This window comes from Notothenia coriiceps, unplaced genomic scaffold (genome assembly GCF_000735185.1).
Source record: "Notothenia coriiceps isolate Sejong01 unplaced genomic scaffold, NC01 NC01_scaffold00018250, whole genome shotgun sequence".
In the NCBI taxonomy this organism is placed as follows: domain Eukaryota; kingdom Metazoa; phylum Chordata; class Actinopteri; order Perciformes; family Nototheniidae; genus Notothenia; species Notothenia coriiceps.
Window position 1 is genome coordinate 26,949 of NW_011350951.1, and position 22,719 is coordinate 49,667.

The 22,719-nt window shown below is 40.0% G+C and overlaps 1 protein-coding gene across 3 annotated transcripts in view; it reads right to left on the reverse strand.

Moving 5' to 3' along the window:
* LOC104950922 (SLIT-ROBO Rho GTPase-activating protein 3) overlaps nucleotides 1-21,694 on the reverse strand; it is a 47,615-nt gene extending 25,921 nt beyond the window's left edge. For all 3 annotated transcript variants that reach the window (XM_010777521.1, XM_010777523.1, XM_010777522.1), the window contains exons 1-3: nucleotides 21,137-21,694; nucleotides 8,757-8,952; nucleotides 1,663-1,825 (exon numbers count right to left, since the gene is read on the reverse strand). In XM_010777521.1, the coding sequence (XP_010775823.1) occupies nucleotides 1,663-1,825; nucleotides 8,757-8,952; nucleotides 21,137-21,200 (423 nt within the window). In that variant the 5' untranslated portion in view covers nucleotides 21,201-21,694. The remainder of the gene's footprint in view (nucleotides 1-1,662; nucleotides 1,826-8,756; nucleotides 8,953-21,136) is intronic.
* Between the last annotated feature and the right edge of the window lie 1,025 nt (nucleotides 21,695-22,719).

Genomic DNA, 22,719 nt, shown 5'->3' on the forward strand with positions numbered 1-22,719 from the left:
ATGTTGTCCGCACCCTGATGTGAATAACTCTAACTGTGCTTGAAATAACATGTTACTAGTGAGTCATAAATGTAACGATTCATCCAAAAAATAACAATCATCAAATGGAATCTTGCACCAACAGGTCTTCACTAAGCTACATAATAAAACTAGAAGCACATTCAGAGAGCACAGACCTCCGCCAAGGCTATGCCATATCACGCAATGGTAATGAAAGTGAAAGATAATTTATGTATTTGTCCTGTGATTAAGATCTTCTGCAAAACTGAATTGGTTCTTTTCCCTATGCCCAGGTGTCGTGTAAATTAAGCCAGTGGTTTTCCATAATCCTGCTGTTAGACAAACAAAACCAAAACAAGAACATTCTTGGCATAAGAAAGGCATGGACACATAAAAACTAAATAACCTTAATATCACAGAAGGGGTTTTATGTTGTTACTCTGTGTGTATTGAGGTTTTAAGTCCTAGTCGAACAAGCATTGGACTGAATGTGATAAATGGGAATATCCTCAAAGGGCTTTGGCAGCTGGTGAATGGCATCTGTATGCATCGGTGGCTCTGAAGTGAGACAGACTGCAGCATGCACTGCAGAGAGAGGGAGAGCAGGGAGGGTTCAACCAGCAAGTGAAGCACCATGATGCAACACACTGTAAGAGATGTGACGGGTGGTATTGTAGCAGCTCTTACAGAAATGCCTGTTAGTAAACATTCTTATAATCTTCCCTATATGAAAAGGCGAAAAGAAGCAGAGTTGCACCTGCTATAGTTTATGTTACGATGTTATCTTTGCAATTAACTTATACTGAGAGTCATAAAACAGGCTTACATTTGACACTCCTACATTCATTGCATTAATATTTAGTCATTTTAATGTTTGTCATTTATATGCTAAACAGGCCCTGGATACATTTTTTGACGAAAGCTCTACCTTTTTGTCCTTGATCTCCTTGTCATGTCCAATATGACAAGCTATTTCAGTTATTTACATTTAACCTTTTTTAAATGTTTTGCAGTGCACCATGATGTTTTTCATGCATTATGTATTGCCTTGCCTTATGTCTGCCAGCTATGAGCAGCAAAGCCATCAATTCATACTTTCAAGTATTGAAAACATATCTGAGGACACTGAGGACTTAAACCAACGGAGTGGTAATATCTGAATGGAGCCCAGTAAGCAGAGTGCAGCTCCCCTACAGGAAAAGCCTGCAAGGTGAAAACAGGGTTCTGGTGTTTGGATAAGACCTCAGTCATCCCTGCTATGTGCTGACATTGAGCCAGATGTTGCTCACACTTATAGGGGGTACAGGGTGTTGGGTGAGGGGTTTTCAGCTTCACTATTCCCCATGCTGTTGTGCAGGCCAAATACAACTCATACACCTTCTACTAAATGAAAATGTGCTGGGACAAAGCTCAACGCACCACATTTATTTGGGCTAGCATCAGTTTGTATGCTTTGGATACATTTAAGCACAAAAGTAGAGAAGTAGATTTTAAAAACAAAGCGTTAAAACAAGTCTAAAAGCTAACAAAAAGGGAAAGATGAAAACCACAAACAATGTATTTAAGCATTTTGCTTGGCATGCTTGTTGTATCTGACCTTTTGAGCACTGGTAATAAGAGAGCAGCAGAAAACAAATGCAGAAGGATGATAGTTGTTCTGACCTTCTTGAACAGGCGGATGATGTCCTCGCTGATCTGTGCAAAGCGGAGGATGACGTTGTTAGTGTAGATGTCGCTGAGGGTGGCATGGTCACGGCTCTCTCGCCTCGTCTGGTTCAGCACCAGGTACCAGCAGTTTACTGAGGACAGCAGGTGCTGGTCTTTCCTGAAGAAAAAGAATCCAAACAAGAAAAATACCGGACTGTTAGAAACTGTATGTAAAGGTGGTTATACATGTTTAGTTTATATAGTATTATCCTAATTTAAAGATGAATAAGAGTCAACAGCATAAGGAGGATAAAATCAGACACAGCCGTGTTTTGAAATGCTAAAATCAGCATGCTATCATGCTAACAATGACAATGCTAGGATGCTAATGTGAAGTGACCATCTTAGCATACGGCGAAAGTATACATATAAGGTTTAACCAAAGTATTGGAGAATGTAAACTTTTTAACAGATTTTGATGCCCGATGAACGAATTGTTAGGAAATCAACAAAGTTAATACAGTACAATTCATACTGATGTGGGTGATAAATGACTATATCAAACTTATTTTCTTTACTAAGTGAATGTCCTCCTTCCTCACTTCATAATTTCCTGCAACCACACTCAAAGACAACGCCTATAAGGCATCAACTTGTTGTAAATATATAAATTAATGCTGGTGACCATAATGACCAGAGAATCATGGGCTCTGATTGCTGCATAATCAGTTTAAATTGTCTCCGCCTCTGGTGATTTCCAATAAAAAGAGCAAGGCTGAGACAAGGAAGCTGACACATACACAATCCCCTTAAACCCCATACCCTTGTCTGGATGGATCCTATCTGAGCGTTAATCGATCAACCAACCCTGAGGAGGGAGAAAAAGAAAGATGGGAAATGAAAGCAAAGGAGGGAGCGAGCCAGGGCAAGGGTTGGGAGATAGTGTTTCACTGTGGAGCAGAAAGAGGAGATGAGCAGCACCAACATCAAAGAGCCGTCCTTCAGAGAGCTTCCTTAATGCTAATCACATCTAATGAAGTTGATATCCAGCTACTCCAGAGTGCTTTACCCATTATTCCTTAACTCAACTCTGCCCATAAACGCACTTACTGTACATCAGGCTGAAAGGACACAAACACCAACACATGGTTCTCCAGGCATCAGTGCACGGCAGTAAGCTGGAGGCAGGATGGCAAAACATCTTATGTACATTTATTACTGGGCCTGCTATATTAGATAGAGAAGTTGTCCTGAGATGCCTTTTGCAAGTCAATTAATTGGCTATTATGGAAAATCCAGCACGCCCCATTAAAGCCTTGCAATAATAAATTGATTAAATTGAACATTAATTTGCTGTATTAAAAATGAGCTGCACCAGACTTGCTGGAAATCATGGGTTTAGAGAACCAGATTCTCCTTCACTACTCTTGGATGGCCTAATGTCTCTGTTCTGCTTGACTGACATATCTTCCTGTAAGCAACACAGCTCCTCTGTGTTTAATTGCTGTTTGTGGTTGAAAGGTTTAAGGAAAAAAAGCACCTCTGCTCTCTGCTAATCCCTAAAAGTGGTCAGAGATGCTTCATCACATCACTAAGCAGGCTCCAATTTGTGTCTCTTTTTATCCTCTTCAGTATCAGTACTTCAATCTTCTTCTTTTTTATCAGCAGGAACTACACAAACACATAGCATAAGTATGTTCATAATGCATCAAACAAAACCATGAGTCTATAGACATGATGTGCCTTTGGATAACATAAGGGAGCTTTAAGCTAACTGCTAACATTAGCGTGCTTGCATGCTGATAATAACAATACTACCAAGCTGATGATCAGCAGGTCTAATGTTGATTGTGGTCCCCATCTTAGTTTAGTGTGTTATTATGTTCACATCAGCTGTTTCAGCAGTCATTAATTAGCAAAAAAACACATTATATAAACCACAGAAGCAGACCGATTAAAGTAGTAAAAACGGGTTGAAATATCAGAGGATCATCAAAGTTCATCCTAATTGGGCATGAATGTACCAAAAGTAAATCACAATCCATCCTATGGTTTTATGGTGGTTTAATTCAAGGTCACATCTCAATCTCTTGGCGGCACTAGAGGGGAAAAAACTGCGGATTACTTAGTTATTTTTGATGTATCATCTGGGGACTATGACTATGTCTGTACACATGGAAATCTATTTAACTATTGTTGAGGTAGTTTAGTTCAGTCTGGACCAAAGCGATGAATTTGGCAGAAAATATTTAAAATGATGGTAATAAATAACAAGGTCTGAAAATGTAAAAACGTACATATTCCTAATGCTAAGGGTTAAAGCGTGAAGACAGAAATAGACAAAGGACGCCAAACCTCTCTTCCCAAGTCGCTGTCCTCATTTCGCAGGAATTAGGAGCAGAAGGTCGGTAATTAGGCCTGTGTACTAGCAGCATGTCTGGGAGTATTTTAACACTGCAATAAATGTAGCTCCTGTACTCGTTTTACGGGAAAGAGACAATACTTTTTTTGTACCAGCTCTTTAAACAGAGGTCAATCTATCACAAAATATTGACTTCAGCATGCAGCAAAACTTGAGCAAAACTCATTAATCTCTACTCTGTAACCACTTCTCCTTGCCGATTTCCTGTAAAAGGCTGTGTATCAATCGTGAAGCCCGCGGGTCAATTAATATAGAGGGCTTCAAAAGGGTTGGATTTGGATAGCTCCATGCCCTCGGTATTTATACACAGGATATCATTAACATACAGGAGGCAAACAATGAACTCTGAGAGTCTCTAGAGAAGTGAGAAGGAGGTGAGACGAGTGCAGCTTTCTGGCATCCTATTACATCCGTCTCATTCTGCAAAGCACTGCCTGGGTGTCTCTATGGTTTTAACAACTTCTGCACTGCATCACTGTCTCTGTGAGGCAGACACATACATGCAGTATCATCTGTGAATGCATGATGAAGCATGAAGAAGATCAGACAGAGACAGTGAAAAGAGAAACAATGAAAGAGTGTAGGGTTGGACAATATTGCTCTAATCCTTTGATTCAAGGACAAAATGATGGCAAGCTGTCCCCATAATGTGCATACCCTGGACAAGTGAGCATTATATGGAATAGTGCATCTGCTTTAGTCATGGCTGCAGTGGATGCCACCATCTAATCACCCAGGGCCTATGATGTGTCTGAGCCAGGATTTCCAGAAGGAAGTGTGTATTTATCAAACCAGGACTCGGCTCTGTGAAGGCCTTTAATCCCCTCCACGCTGCCTGCCTGCTGCTTATCAATGAAACAGCTAAGGAGAGGAGAAGGAGCCAAACACAGTTTCAAAAGACAAGGGGAACGTGGGCACATGCAGCCAGCTTTGCTATTGAAATTCATTTTGCCCCTGTTTTCAAGCAGGGCTTTAGTGCTGATCTGCACATCATTTAGCACATTTTTGTGTGAGCAGACATACTGCCAACACTTGATAACGCACAGCTGCACAGACACAGGAACCAGAGCAGAGTGGAGCAAAGCACGGCTTCAATGAAGAGTTGACAAGATCTGAAAAACATTTACTGATGTTGTGCATGCTGACTTACATCAACTTGATTTGTCAAGCTGACAAGAGCATGGACTGTAATGCTGTGTTGAAATAAATCAAGTCTTAAAAAAATATATAGTTTAATATTTTTTGCCTTTGGCCCCTAAGAGCAGCCATGGTTCAACTGCATTCACACATTAGGTCAAAAGCTAGTAGTAGTTGGAATACAGCTATACTGCCAGTGCACAAAACATCATCCGGTACTATCCTACTGCAGCAGACATCATTCATCATAATCACATCATAACTAAAGCATTCACACTTTTCATGGTGGCCCTTTAAAGACAAATGCGTTCTGGACACAGGCTGCATAACTCTTAACTGCTTTTAAAAGAAGCAAGCTGAAGTATCCATTGATGGTTTTCAAAGCTGTACCCTGCTGACCATGAAATGAACAGAGACATCACTTAGAAATAAGAAAAAGTAGCTTCAAAACTAAAATATACCGTACAAAGATCTGGCACTGTACGGATACACAACACTTTTCTCCCCCAGCTCCTCCAAAACCAATCACTTGGATACACACAAAGAGATTAACAAACACACACACACAGACACACACCAATCTGGGCATTGCAACAAGCCCAGTCTTATCTCTACCAGACAGGTTATTGTCCATATCAATATTGCATGAGATGTCTTTTTAATGGTGCTATTTTATGTCTGAATATGTCTGTATGTATGACAGATGGATCATACCAATCGACTCTAATTTGATGTGCTACATTATAAATCACACACATTATATACCCTGAAATGTCTACCCCATAGTTATAATCAAGTTATCTGTTGTCTCTCAGGAATTGTGAACCAGAAAGAGAAAGGAAGTGGTGCACTATTGGGCGTAGCAACTGCAGCATGGAGCAGCTCAGTAACCCTTCAGTGTTTCTTTTCACTGTGGCAAATGAGGTAAAGGGGAAAAGCAAAAATGATCCTTGGTCAGGTTGCTGCGGTGCAGCTGAAGCTGCAGTAGCTGTAAATCACTGTGGCATTCAGCTTGCTAATGAATCTGCACTGGGAGGGTTCAGCCAACAGACTGTAACTGTGATCCAGCACATATGGAAGTCTGCCCTGGTCAAAATGACTCAAGTTTAACGCTCAGTTTTGATAGCTCTCTAAAACATATACTGTAAGTTTAACTGGCACAAGATGCTATGATGTTCTGAAGTACTCCTGGGACGATGTGAAATGTCTTGTTGTAATTATTCTAAAATAATGTGGTTTACAAGATTATCTTAATAATCATCAAAATATATTTAAAACTCTTAAAATGCCACTAAACCTATTGGAGTAATTCTTTTTTATATTTTCCTAATTTTATTTAATCACAAGACATGGGAACATCCTTTTAGTGAAAACCAATACCAAGCAAAAGATCATTAATATCAATCAAATCAATAAAGGGATCAAATCCAAAAGGCTTAAAGGCCTACAAACTTTTGTTTTTTACTGTTTTTGATTGTGCTTATGGTTGGGATTTATGCACAGAGAGTGTTTTTTTTTGAAAAACCCACAAATTGTGTTCTAGCAAAGTTCCATTTTTGGTGGCTTGCTATAAACTAAACTTCACTAAAGTGGGAGGGAGGGCACAGTACAGGGTGTGTCACAGCTGATTACAAGGATTAGTGGTTGCCTGTCTGCTCACAGGAGTGCACAGTACAAGGTGCAAACACGTTATGAGCATAAAAATACTCTCTTTGGATAAAATATTAGTCAGTTTGATACTAATGCATTCTGTAAAGAGTGTGTGTTGTACGAAGGACAGGCAACACAGATGTTAAGTGTGACTGATTACATCATCTATATATGTCAAGTATGGGTGGTAGCCTCTCACCCACGTTTCCTCTGTGGTTTCACAGGTCCAGTTTAGACCTTTAGCACATATTGTTCAACTGTGTGCATGCGTGTGTATGTTTGAACTATGTGTGAACTTGGACAATTATTGGCTTCGGTTTTTATTTTATTTGCCATGATCTCGGATAAAGGGTAATATATTTTTATATGCGGTATTTTTCTATAACACCTGCCGCCAGTGATTGGATACAAATCTACTGTGCAGTCCAAAGGTTTAGCCAGTGTGTTGCAGCACAGCTCTGTCTAATATCAGCCATACTACAAGATTAAGACAGCACAGTGAAGCGCCTCAAACACATCTGGACTCAATTACGAATTCAAATCCTCATCCACTTCACACACAGCTCTGCTGCGTACTGTACATTTACGTTCTATACACACACTTCTACCGTTCCTTATTCTGTGTCAGAGCGCCAATGAGCCCTTGGTGTGTAACTCCAGTAAAAGTTTTTAATAATCATCATAAGTAAACTCACAGAGAAGCTCTACTGGCGTTGTCCAAACTCTCCAAATAAGAGCAGAAAAGTACTGCATGCATACACTATGCTGCACAACCATATGTAGTAGTTTGCACTACCCCCTAATGTAATTAAACGTACCAATTGTTGATTCATTTACTCTATTTTATTGAATAACATACAGGAATTATGTTCCTTCTGTTTTACATTACTGTAGTATTCATATGGTACATGCATTTACTGTATCAGACTAAAAAGTCTGTTCACACCTGATAACAAAATGTGTTAACATATTATTTTGTTTTCATTTGAGCATGCTGGTTATAATATTGTCGTGCCGCATAACCATGAGCATTTAAGAGTTGGATAGATGTCTTCATATTACATACTTTAAGATTCAAAATATTAAATGTGAGGATCGCAGTCCTGCCAGTTCCATTTTCAAAATCAGAACGTAGACTAAATAAAGGTCAATGTAGATTATTGTCTAAGATCTGCTGCCAGGTCACAGTTGGGTAAGTGTCCCGTTTCCAGAGTAAACTAACAGAAATAAACTTGCCTGCTCGCCCCAGGTGCTGGACTGTTGGAACTGCAGTGCTTCATTTCATGCCCCGTGTGAGTCATGGTACCAAAGTGGTGGTTTCTGTGCAAAAGACATCTCTTTTTTTGCACCAGCGTATTTCAGTGTTTCTAGAGCTGAAAGTCTTAACAGTCTTTAACCTCTTTGATAAACTGCATCCTCAGCATCGCCCCAGAACCAACCAGCTGAACTTTGAAGACACCTTAAAGATCTTGACTGTAATAATGGACATTCTCTTACAGTACATGATCATGTTGGAGTAGTGTGTTGTATAGTTCTGCACTGTAATCAAACAAGGCACTGTGATTAGCAGCAGGGCTGGGTCCTACAGCCAGGTTATAAATAGAGAAGTGTTGAGAGGGGGATAAAGTCACTTTCCTGTGGTCTACAGTACAGTACATGTTGAAAGGAGAAAGGATAGTAGCTTTATGAACATCAATCAGATATTATATTTGAAATATAGCAGCTGAGTACAGTGTTTTTGTGGAGATGCACATAGAAGAGGATGCGTATGAGGTCAGTATTTTTATGTTTTTTGTAGACCATTCAATTAACCAACCCGACGCCCTTGCACACACACAGCACCTGTAACAGTTTCAGCAGCAATTGGCTGCATCTCCAGCCTGCAGGGAGGGACACTCACTTGAACTGTTGGTGCTCCCTGGAGCTGCGGATCTTGGAGGAGAACCTCTCGGCCAGTTTGTCTAAGCTGCGGGAGTATTCCAGTTCAATCTCTGACTTGCGGCGGAAGAACTCCTGCAGGTCCTGCAGCAGCTGGATCCGAGACTCGGACTGTTGCTCCAAACATTTGAACTGCTCCACCAGCTGGTTACGGATCTCTGTGCATCGAAACACCAAACAAAGAGCATATTAGAGGACTGTTTGTACTGCTGTCACAACATTGCACAACATTCTCAAAAACATATCATGATGAGACATCATTATTTTTCTCAGATATTCTTCTTCGACAAACCAATTTCAAGCTGTACATTTTTTTCTACATTGACACATACTGAAAGTGTTTGATTGAAGACAAATATGTTAAGAGGGATTAAACACTACAGGTTATATAAATATAAAGATAGTAGAAACACTCGTTAACACTATGAAGCAATCCAAAAAAATTGTTCAAAACACAACATGATGACTCATCTTTAGAAACCTGCTGCCTTAAGACTTACATACATAGTTAGTTAATATCAGTTTTGATACACTCATTAGGATGGGACTTTTTGCACTACTCAAAATGTGCACTAATAATATTTAAAGGGAAAATACATGTAAAGCATGACTTGTATGTGATGTCACTCCGAGCAGTCCTGCAATCATCTACAATCTTCACACACTTTTGGTGAATGCAGTGAATCATCATGAAATGCAATGTTCAGAGCTTTGTTCATTATACTTCTTCAGACCATCAGCAGCACAAAGCCTCTTGCTGAGCGTGGGAATGACCACTGAAACTCCATGCCAGGCTGTAAAGGGACGGTTGAGTGTAGGTCTGTGAGATCAAACTGATTTATTGAGAACCTAATGCACTCCCCCACTTGGAGCGAGTATAAGGGTTACATTTCGCCTTAAGAAGACGCTGCCAGGCAGACTACAGATCCTTCATGCCAGTAGAAACCCAGGAGAGAAACCCGATTCGTCTTTGTAGTGCTGTCATCAGCATGCCTTCACTCAGGAAGAGAGAAAGGCCTATTTTGCAGAACAGAAATGCAACCTGATGGAAGAGGCTACAGCAAACAGGATGAGTGGTGTCACTTCCCATGGGAAGGAAAACTCCCACTAATGAGCATCTCTTATTAGAAACCAAAATGTTGTTTGATCATCTCATATAAAAGAGGTTTTGTTGTCACATACAAACACTGCCTCAGTGCAGTTACTGTGTCAAGTGTAAAAGAAAACTACAAGAATCCAAGATTACAGTACACCGAGCGGCGCTTCATCAAAGCACCTTCATGCTTTCAGTGTTTTTCTTGGTATCTTTTGGAATTATTCATGCAAACTTTGTGATGATAAAAGTGTGTATATCGTATGTGTGAGTCCTTCATTTAAAGTAATAGGAATACACAATCGTGTTCTGTGCTGCAGAGAATTTATTTCCACTATTCCTAAATATTTGTTTGTATTGTCTTCAAAAAGGTCTTCATGGCCATGCACTTGAAAGCGCCAGTTGAAAAATGGACTTCCTAAATCTAAGTCATTGCATGTTGTAACATCCTTGAGTTACATTCATGAGTCATTGAAAGGACTAAGGATAGATTTATACATGAGCCATGGCAGCACCACTCTGCCAGGCAGATGAGCCGCTGACTGAATGGTGAAACCACTGCAGCGACACAGACTGTGTTTCCATAATGTCGGGGGTGTGATTTGGTCAGCCTTAAAGATGATGCATGCAGACTCACACTGCCATCACTTTGAATTGCAACAGTGATGCTGTGGGGGCAAGCCTTTTTTCTCCCTGTGATGTCGTGCCGCCTGTTCTCTGCCTCGAGCGGCATGCTTCACTCTGTGGTTAACCATTGTCCCAGCCCTCCCCTTCACCCGGGGGCCTCCCTTTCCCTCTCAGCTCTGAGGGCTTAAAGCTCAGTTTTTAGTGGGACATACCACTTAACTTCTTCAATCCTGACAGAAATACTTTCCCAAAAATGCAGTTCCTTGTTTGATATGTTTTTTTTCGAGAAAAAAAGTGTGCCAAAACAGACGAGCCAAGAGAAATGCCCCAGGAAAATGTGACACCGATGTGCATGAGTGAAAAGGAGGACTTTTGAAAACACTCTTTCACAAAAGGGGAACTCTGAACCACCAGCTGCAGCTCTGCATTTGACAGATGAGTTGGAAAAATAGGTCATGCACACCAGCAGTGTGCCCTTCCCTCTCAGGAACCAAGAGAAACTGGAGAATTATTCCCTAAGTACTCCCAGCTCTTTGAGTGGGTTCAATGGCTGTGGTTTAAACAAAGTGAGGGACCCCTCTGTGGCTCTTTTACATCTGTGAGGAGAATGTTTATGTAGTCCTGAAGTGAAAGTGAAAAAGACTGATGTTCATAATTGCCTTTCCTTGATTTGCCATGTAAACAAATACAATGACCACGGTTTATGGCATAGATAAAACTCTCAGTTAGGATTCTGATACTCAAACATTATTAGTGGGGCAAACCACAAAACATAAAGTGCTTCAAAAGATTAATGTTTGATATTTAAGATCTTTCATTTTCTATATTATCTGTATAATACATATCCTTAGCATAAAGGTCTTTGTATCTGCACCCACAGCCTCATTCCTTGCTTCCTTTCTGACATGTATGTAGCAAGGCTTTGAACCACAAATTAAAATGCTACAGTAAACATGGATGCCCCACTTTCAGTTTAGCGGCTCCCTTAGATGAATCTAGATAGGTCACATAATAAAATCCCATATGCGAACATCACTGAATGTATGCAATGAAAAATAACTAGCAGCCAGTTAGACTATTACAATATTAGTGAGTCATGTATTAAAGAGCAAAACAGTAAATGTATTAAAGTTATTGACCCCATTATTTCAAACTGTGTCTGAGAACAATCTGAGTTGATTTCAAGGCAAATTCTCAAAGTCCAGGTGGGATTATTTGTGCATCCTACCAAAGAAACTATGTATTTGATTCAAAGTGATGAAATTAAACATTCATGTTGTTGCTTGATTACACATGAAGCTATAATTGGTGGCAGACCTACTGCGTTTTGCCTCTATGTCTTTCTATTTAAAGATGAAGCCATCTGCTTTTTTTTTTTTGTGGAGAACCGAGTTGGGGGTTATCTTCAGATAAAAAGGCCGATGGAGAAAAGGGGGATGAGGAGCAGCAGAAATATGTTCAAAGTCTGGTGGGATCATCCAAAACAAGACCACAATTATTTGTCTGGATGATGATTTAATCATTTCAAGCTTTATAATAGGCTATAATTGAAGGACCTTGTGAGAGTATCATATAATTAGATTGTGTCTTGTGTAATTGAGCTTATTGAGGACCTTTTGCTTCTCGTTCTGTTATATGAAATGGAAAATGGGTTTTCTGTGTCATTCTAGTCGTTTCCCATAAAAAGAAAAAACAGCTTCTGGGCTGTTTATTATTAGGCTATAATTATAAAGTCCACTGCCACTCCCTTGCAATACTGTTTAGTAAAAGCAAAAGTAAGTCCCAAAAGCTGAAATAATCAAAATACAAATTAGTAATCAGTGTCTTTCTGTGATACTAAACTAATGATGGAGCAATATATTTGCAAGAGTTGTCTGCCGACCACTGGGATTTAGTCCGAACGTTTTTTTGTGTGCATATACATATTCATGCTAATTGTATCATCAATTTAAGATCTTAGGCGAGTCTGATTATCTCGCTGAGGTCAATAGTCATAATGTTCTGCACAGTGGTTCATTACTGCTGCTCTGTAAATTATAGCTTCATTATGAAATGTACTGTATATGACATGTTATGAGAGCACACAGTATTAATTCATGAATTCCCGACCTCGAGTCCATACATCACCGTTATAGCCCTAACCCTTCCACTGGACACCTGCTTTACAATATAATTGCCCTACACCGTTTAAGGACAGGAATTGAAAGCTCAGTGAACACTTGTCTCCTCACAGCACAGGAAACCCTCTGAAGACAATACTAGGATGTTGGAGATCCCTAAACTTTTACCCTTAGAGACAAAATCCTGTATTGGCAGCTGTGTTACCGCCTAGGATGGTGGTGTTTCGAGGATGAATAACTGAAAACTCTCTACTGTTGCACTCCACCCAATATCATATGTGAGCTGAGCTCCTTCAAAAATGTCTGTATAACATTTGATTAACAGAGCAAGTAAGCTTCAATCATTAATATGCACTATGGAAGTATTAAGAGACATTTTTGAATGATGAATAGAACTACATGTTTTTTGGCTTAGGCTTTTTTTGGACCTATTTACCAAGCACAGAACAGTCCTTCTCCAGCTGTGAAAGTTCAGAGAATCTGTGTTTGGCTGGAGTTTAGGGTTGTTTTTATTGAGTGATTCCATATATTGGTTATTCTAAATGAAAAAAGCAAAACTCTTGGAGCTCTCAGAGTGCTTTGTCAGATCTTACGTTTACAAAAGTACAATTATTTTGCATCTGAAATGTAAAGTTCTCTTTCTGGCCCATGCTACATCCTGCCCATAAGTCTCATGAAAATCAGGAAAGACATTTTCTGTGATGGTGCAGACAAACAAACAAACAAGAAACCTAACCTAAGATTTAACAAAGGCGGTGTGCCATATTTTGTCAAAAGAAAATAGCATTTGGAAAGTTGGACAGGCAAAAAAAGCCTCTGCTATACAAACAAAAAAACATGTTATAATCTACAAAGAGTTTTGCCTCCTCTGTTCAACTTAATTTGTAATATGTTTTTTTAAAATAATTTTTTGTTTGCCTTTATCTAAATGAATGTCCTTTTTCTCAGTGCTTAAAAAGTTATAATTGCCTCTGATGTACGACAGACAGATTTATGGGCTGAGAACAAGACGTCGCTTATGAGGTTATACAAATAAAATCTGTGCCTCCTTCTGGAGTCAATCCAGGACACTAGTGGTGAAGCACTGTTGCAGCATTTTCCTGCAAGTCTGCTGTTTAAGAGGGCCATGTGATGTCTTGACGCAATGAAGTCAAGATAACATGGAGTGCAGTGAGTAAGAGGGATTTTCTGCAGAGCATCCCGGGGGCAGCGGGGGAAGCCAGGCTGCCAGAGGAGGAGCAGGAAAGATGGATTGTTTTACTGCAGCGCAATGAGGGTAAAATATAATCTCGCAAATAGTGGGGTTTCAGTGGAATTTTGTGCCTTCTTTACGAATAATTGCAGCCATGTCTAGCATACCACATAATGTATGATGTCCTTTATTGTTTTGTGTTTCATGTGGAACCTATATGCTGCAGGTCTCCCTTGAAAAATAGATATATGATCTCAAGGGACCAATCTGATTAAATAAAGGTTTGAAATTAAATGAAATACCTTCGAGTGATTGAATGACTCAACAAGAAGCTGTCATTCCTCTTCGTGTTTTAAGATATTGGTGCAGTCAGAGTGGAGGAAAGAACTTCATGTCGCAGTGTAATGGAGATCAATTATAAATCAAAACCAGCCTCACAAGGTATTAAACACTTTGATAATCACGTCCTTGGGCATTCACATCAGCATGCAGTAACACACGCATACACACCACCAGACACAAGCCCTTCAGAGCCAAATATTTCCTAACCTAATCCCCAACTCAGCTCTGCAGTATCTGGGCTCTACACTGCAGAGACACATACAAACATAACCCTTATCCAGACCTTTATTCATCCCCTCTGTCCCTCACATTAGACTCATAATACAAGTTCCAGTCGTTAAATGAATCCCCCATTTCTTGGTTCGTTTTAAGTCCCCTAATGATTAATGCATTTTTTTTATTCACAAGGGCACGTCCCCGATGTCAGTGCAGGCTCTTCTCTGTCTGTCTTTATCTCGCCTGTTACCTCCTTACCCCTGACTGCTGCAGCACATGTACTGAAAGATAAGACAACAGGATCTGCAACCAATCAATGGCTGAGCAGAGGTGAACCAACGGAGCGTCTGACAGCAAGATGTCAGCTGTCAGTCTCTGGGTCGTCCCTCACTCTTAATCCTCCCCTCCTAATTATCTGCTGGTTTATCCGATTTTCTACTAGATGTTCTGTCAGACAAAAAATCAATCAAATGAGCTTATCTAATGCATAGTTTTCCCTCACTTGCCTCTAAATGGAAATGAAAGCTATTTAGGTAACTGCTTCTTGTCATGAAAAACAATCTGTTGCAATGAGCTTGTTGATAAAGAGCTCTTTTGTACGAGCCTCGAAAACAATGATAAACGCTAAACCCCCACTGCTTTGAAGGAAACTTCCAACTCATGATGACAGTGAAATAAACTTTAACGATCAGTTGTTGCTCTGCTTCACAGTGCAAATTATCGCTGGCTGAAATTGATTTCCTCTCTGGTGCCTGTGTCGCCGTCACGTGTCTGCACATTATACGAGTCTGATGCCTCAGAGAAGCACAAGCGTTTCAACTACATCCGGAAACATGCCCTTTCCGAGTCTAGCTGTCCATCATCGCCGTTTCCAGGATCCATCTCTGCAGGACCAGGGTGAATGGTGTCTCCATGGCAACACAGGCGTGAACCAGTCCCCGAGGAGCAGCTTATTGGAGGAGAGGCGGAGTCTGATGGATGTGGACAGGTGGCAGCATTGAGTGAGGATGCACGTACGACATGGTTTACGTATGTAAAGCTGATGAGGTTCCCACTGATGAAAGCGATCAAACTGATTTCACTATTTCCTCCTGAACACTAATTGCATTGAATTCAAATAAAATACTTCCAGCGCATATGGTTATCAGAAATACAATGGAAGTTTTAAATGACTCAATTGATCCTATTAATTATAAAGCAGTGTGTGATCCAAGATCACCACAAGGACAGCTCTTCACTTTCTCAAAGTAGGTGAAATAGAGTAAAGCTCAGTTGAAATAAGATTGAGAGAGAATAAGGCCTCTCCTTATGCTCTGCACATTCCGGGGGACACCATCATTACAGTCAACTGTGAAATAGAAATAAACCTATACTGTTTATCATAAAGAATAAATAGCATAGGGTTGCTGTTTATTTTTATGTTATTTTTTTACACCTTGGGCTTTAAGGAAAATGAATCATTAGTTGATGTTCTACAGTAACTAAATCAATAAAGTAACAAAATTCCACAGTTGTGTCTAAAATAATGAACCTGTGCAATATGCTTCTATTTCTACCATCAGTGGTGGGTGAGAGGGATTTGTGAGCTGCAAATAGGTACGCTTTTTAATTATCTAAAGTCTATAGTGGGACCTGTGAATCATGGGTGCATAATAAAGTTAATTTAGCAGGTCCCATGCCTGCACTAGAAGAGCTTAACTAATTAGCATATCAAATAGTCACTTTTTCAAACTCCCTTTGAGTTATTTTTGCACAAATGCCCTGTTTCCTCTGTTTCCAAGGTTACAGTCTCTCAGCAGGAAGTATGTTTTAATTTGTTTCTTTCCTGTATCAACTATTGCTTCATCTCACCATGAATGCTTGTTGGGTAATAAAGTCAAATAATGTCATAATTCCCTTTAACTTTTAGATTTTATTTTATTCCCTTCATTTGTGTTATTCAAAGCTGGTAAGTCGTAGGCATTGTGGTACTTTATTGTCCTTGAGACCCAATGGATTTCTTGAGATACACTTATGAAACTTTATTTTGAATGCTTAAAAAAACAAAACACGAATAGAGCCATAATCACTTTCAAATGAGGTCAAAGTAATTTCTCGCACACAGAGCATGATGGCAATATTTACCAGGTTAATTTTCTGCCGTTTGTGTCAATATCCAATTGCGAACATTATATCTTCACAACTAAAGCCAAAATACATTTAGGAGAACATTTAGTCCCCCTGCAAACAGCAGTGCATTACTCGACTCATAACACAGGACAGCTACACTTCTCCAGACAGCATTCTTTCAGCAAACAAGACTGAAAGCAAAGAGAAATGAAATCATGCACTGTCTGGCACCAAATAACTAATAAAAGGAAACTGTTTTTCTGTCTCAATGAACCCTTGTCTACTTCATCAATGCCAGCACACAAACAAAAAAACTATTCTGAGCCTGCTTTAAATGATAATCCATGGCTGGCAGATCACCCGTTTTATGAAAGGCTGATTATCTACTGAGTTCTTGTGAAATGGACAGAACAAACTCTCAATTTCTTAAGTGACAGCTGCATCCACCATTCTGAGATTACAGACACCAAAACAGAGACAGCAAAGTCAGGAGGACTGATACAAAACTATATATTAAATGATTGTATAGTGCATAATGTGGTACAGTATGGCAGGAAAGTGTTTGAAGGGTTACGATAACAGGTGATGTCTACACTTGTTGCCACATTTGCTAATATATTGTACATCTTTGATAGAGACAAAAGAAGAATTAACATAAGATAATGAAGACTTGTTGGCTCTTATATTACCATGAGAAATATACATTTTGTTCCTTTTAATAAAACATAATGAGGTCCATAAAGAATAGTTAAATGTGCTTATTCACTTTCTCGCAGAGATTTGATGAGAGGATTGATCCCAACCTTATATGTGTACTTTAAGTATTAGGCTAACTTAGCTTAGCAAAAAGACTACAAACAGGAAAGAGGGGCAACAAAAAGGTATTGTGTGAATAGTTATAACGTGTTTTTTAGTGACCTTTATATGCAGAAAGGACAGAGCGAGGCTAGCTTTCCTCGTGTTTCAAAACTAACACACCAGATATGTTTAAACATTCTCATCTATCCATCGGCATGAAAGTGAATATGAGTTTTATTCAAACTTCTCCTTTAAGACCAAGTGTATATAAATAGAATGAAATCACGCAATTTTAACTGAGTCAGCAACTTCAGCTGCCAGTTGATTCGACCAAAGCACACAAACAAAACCAACCCAGTATATAACACAACATGTATTGGATCGTAAAATAAACAAGCTGTTGCAGAACATATTATTCTGTCTAAATAGCTTGAGGATTTCAGCGCAAATGTTCTCTCACTCAGCAGCAGGTTTGCCAAACAAGCTATCGGTGAGTCAGTGCCACCACTTCTCTCCTACACTGTTTTTTACACGGACAGCTTCATGCTGCCCAGCAGGATGCTAATAGCTACCTAACATCACACCATGATGGTACATCTGATGTCTTTTGATGCCATTTAGACACATTTTCAGCCTCTCATAACCAACATATTCAGTGCCAGTAATAAGCCTATCATAAGGTATTTCTTCAATGTTGGAAAGTTCAAATAGACACCATGATCAGTAATCATTGGTGCTTTGCCAAATAAAATAAAAGAACTGTAATTAGTTTTAAGCGTTAACCTCAATCAGCAGATCTGTCTGTAGCCTGGAGCATCAACAAACAGACCAACCTGGTGTCTCACGTAAATCTAATCAGCATTTAACCAAACTGACAACACTTTTTTCAGGTCTTTAGAAGGATCATTATATAACACGACACACACAGTATGTTCATTTTGATGTAAGTGATGACAGGTATGGTTTTAGACCACACTAGGTACACACTCCATGCAGAGCACTTACATATTGATGGAAATCAAGTCAAATTTCTTTCAGGTTTTTATTTAGGTTGGCTTAGAAGGTCAAATTTGTTTTCATTTAGTCTGGCAGAAAAAGGAACTGGCATAGACCAGCAAAAGAAAAAACCTAAACCCAGAGGTGTAAAGCCCACCCTTCCTTCTCAGTATCACCTCAAGTTTGTGTACATGTGTCAGTGCGTGTGCGTGTGTGTTTTCTGGAGGACACTAAAAGAAAATATATCGAAGCAGTTGCCTGCAATCATTTCCAAGATCTGAGCTGTACAAGCTTGGAGGAAAACCAAGGAAAGGCAAATTAATGCTGGTGTAATTTTCCTACATCAAGCCAACACGTGTTATCATTGATCAAACATTTATCTGCAAAATGCTACAGGAAAAATACAACTTCTAAGGATCCGGTAAGACAGAAAACTGTGCTGCACTCGTGCAATGAATAAGAAATCTTTGCAGAGGGGGATTCAGGGAACACAGCCAACAGAACAGGCCACCTGCTGTACCTCACGTCAAAGTACAGTACGGCACAAATATGTAAACAAAAGACCAATTTAATACAACTGAGCTGTGTGGAAGACAATGGAGTCAGAGTTATAGCCCGTGCATGTCATCACTGCCTCTCCCCACCGCTATCATCCTCTCTGTTTCTGAAGCGCCAACCAGTTAACTTATGGTCGCTGTTTGATATAATAAAACGTGATGGTTCATTTCATCGTCGCTCTACTGATGTGGGAGTTTGAGTTTATACTAAAGGCATATTTCAGCCTCAGAATCTGGAGTGTAAATGTTAAACAGCTGCTGATGGTTGAGCCCAGAGGGCATCACTTCACAAGCTGCCTATTAAACTGGCAAACAGGAGGAGGCAGAGCTGCAGTCCAGCAACCACATGGTGGTAAGTTACAAAACAGAGTTTAAGCTCCTCAGTCAGGCTCTCTCTGTTCAGCGTACGAGCCCTCTCTTTTCACATGCTAATGCAGGTTCTGCCAGCTGAACAGCTTGAATAAAGTGAACACCATCTCCCAAGGTCCTTCAGAGACCTCGGCTTTGGCAGCCAGCCTCAAGGGTCGTCCAGAATTCATTAATAGCTGTGTGTTAAGATTTAAGCAGTGGTTTGTTACACTGTAATAGAGGAAATATAACATTGTGCTTCCACACCTGCAGCCAATACATTTAAGGACACCTTTATTAATGTGAGTATATGTATTAAAATAGCATATTGACTGGCAGCGTTTCTTTGTTATTAAACTGCTGCTGAAACCAAGTGTTTTTTTTTTTTATTGGATTTATTAGCCCTCATGCATAATAAAGCAACCCTGCAAACTTGTTATGACCCAATCAATGACACACTGATGATTTGGCCCCTTGTGCCATGTACACATTAACCATAAAGCAATAACTCACTGGAAGACAGGTGCAATTTCCAATCCGAATGTCATTACGGTTTGCTCACTGCCTGCTTCAATTCATAATATTTCCATTGTTGTGAGGTGGGGGATTGTGGGAGCAGAGCCCTCTGTGTCTGTAGGCAATGCAACACACCAGCTGTGAATGAGAAACAAGCAGCGTTCTCCATAAATTAACATTAACTTGGTCCTCACACACTTCAAGGGCCTCGACTAATGCAAAGAGGCAGCACACAGGGCCTAGCTCAATGAAACAAGAGTAATTCTCCCATGACACAGTTGTATCAAAGATGAATAATTGATGCCTGAATTACCAAAAGATGGCCTGGAGTAAAGTGGAAAGCAGCAAAATAAGATAGCCATTGATGCGGTAGAAATGAGGCAATTTTCTGAATGACCAGTGCTCGCCACAAGACAGAACTGAGGTTATAGAGCCACAGAAAGTCTAGGAGGTAGCAGCGTATATACAAAGAAGAATGTGCCTATAGAGGAATCCTATAAAGCCAAACGCTCTGAGCATCTAAAGGACCGGACTGGAACATGACTCGGGGGATGATCAGCTGAAGCCCCAGAGGCGTAACATTAGTGAAACCACAGAGAGTAAAGAGTGCTATAATGGGGCCTTCAAACTGAACCCTTGGAGAAATGACTGGTCATAACCCTCATAACCAGTCTACTCTGCTTGTATGTGCAGTATGCCATTTTACTTTCAAACTAGACAGAAGAATTCATTTAATGCATATTTGTATTCAGCTTAAAAGCATTCTGAAATCTTGTCACAGGTAAAGGAGTCTATGAAGATACAAGTCACAGAATGTTTGATCCATGTTGCCAGGTGGAGACAGTCAATCACTATGAATCAAAGGCAGAACGTGAGTGGAGTGTAATCAGCTGAATTAAACCACATTGAAATCACACAAGCCATTACAGGACACTGAATATTAATTGAATGCATTAAATCTAGCACCCTACATTTGACCAACATCTCATACCAAATGTAAAACAATTAGTTTCACTGCACTGATTTAAAACAGGGATCATTTTGCCCAGCAATAAAGCTGCATGACAATGAAGCTAACACTCATTGTGATAAATCAACATCAGCACAAAGAAATCCCTTTGGCTGATGTTGAATTAATGACAATCCTTTTCACACGAGATACAGAAAAATAAGGGCTAGGTTTTCCCCTAGCTCTGATCCTCTTGTCATTGGGTTGACTGTCACGGTTTACCTATCACATTGGGGAGAGTCAATCAATGCATGCTCTCTGGTTTAACGCTAATCCAGAGATGGAAAGCAGTATATTACAGGAATAAAAAGAACAAAACAAACACAGGGAAGTCAGGCTGACAAACAGGCTGTTGGATGGGCAGCCTATGCAGAGACAATGCACACAGAGCGGACACACACATCACATCCACACCGCACCTTTCACTTGGGTCTCATAGTCCGCTATGATCTCCTTATCCTTCTTGTATTTCGTAGAAGACATCCTGCCTCGGGTTTTAGGGTTACACCCTGTTTGTCGAGGACTGTCTTGGGTCTGAGGTGATGATCCCGGACTTGTAACGTTGCAGCGCTTTCCTCGTATTCTGTTCTAGTGGCCGTGCATTGAAGAAAACAAAAGCAATAATGTGTTGTATTTCCGCAGTCCGTTCAAACCACCCTATCAGTACAGAAATAACACACGAGCAAAGTCCAATGTTGCATTATTGTCTTTTTCTGCTCGGGTTTTCCCTCAGGCAGGGGAACCAAGTCCTCCTCCTCCTCCTCCTCCTGGTACCAGTCCACTCAGTAGCTTCAGCCGGAAAAACAAAAGACACAAGCGAGCTCACAACTGTAATAACATCATGATGAAGAGAGCCGGGCGAACCATGGAGGTTTTCAAGCAGTCAAGACCCTGATTGTAGTAGATATTGTTAACAGAACATTAAGTAACATGCGCACGAGCATCGAGGCAAGCAGACACCATTCGCTCTGACAAATTGCGCTGCAGGGGAACAGGAATTTAAAAGATCGTCACGTGAGCCTCCTCATATTGTCAACCACCCCTTCTTTCCCCCGCCCNTCTCTCTCTCTCTCTCTCTCTCTCTCTCTCTCACACACACACACACACACACACACACACACACACACACACACACACACACACACACACACACACACATAGACATTTAATATGTATAATATACATATTAAATGTATAATATAAATGTAATCGTCGTCACATCATCATCATCATCATCATCATCATCATCATCATCATCATCATCATCATCATCATCATCATCATATTACTACCTGTAGGCCTGTCATATTTATGTTTCCGGAGTTAAATAATCCTGACCATATAAGAACTTCCCCCTCTTCTGACTGCATTGCCATGGGAACCACACATTTTTACCTCTACATTTCCCCCCTTCTGTTCATGAGATGTGGAACATCGTAGCAGAGGTTGTGAAGGATAATCTCTGAAGCTCAGGTATGACACACCACTGATCCATTTTAGCCTATGAATGCACTGCTATGGTATCTGCGTTGTTTTTTTAAAGGTTTAAAGGTAAATTGTCCTTTGTACCACCATTCATTGTTGCAAACAGGTATGTTGACATGCCTTCATTGCACCCTTTGTTTACCTATTCTTCTCTGTTGGTAGAGCTGAGGCTTCCTATCATAGATGATTAGCAAGAATATCATGGGCAGAAACATTTCTTTAGCCTTGTACGCATTTAAAAGAGAATAAAAACGTCTCATTTTACACACTGTTGCAAATTATTGATGTGAAATATGAGCACAACCAAGATTAATCCATGACAATAATACTCTCAAAGTACTGTAAAGATATGCATTTGTATTTTATTTGTTAAATGGTTTGTGTCAAAAAATGAATCTGGCTTGTTCAGCTCTAGATGTGTTTCTTGCAGGGAAAAAGCAGATTTAAATGCATATCATGAAGCAGATTTTCAAAGTGTTGTACTGACGGGGGCTGAGCGTGTTTCCTGACAGATACT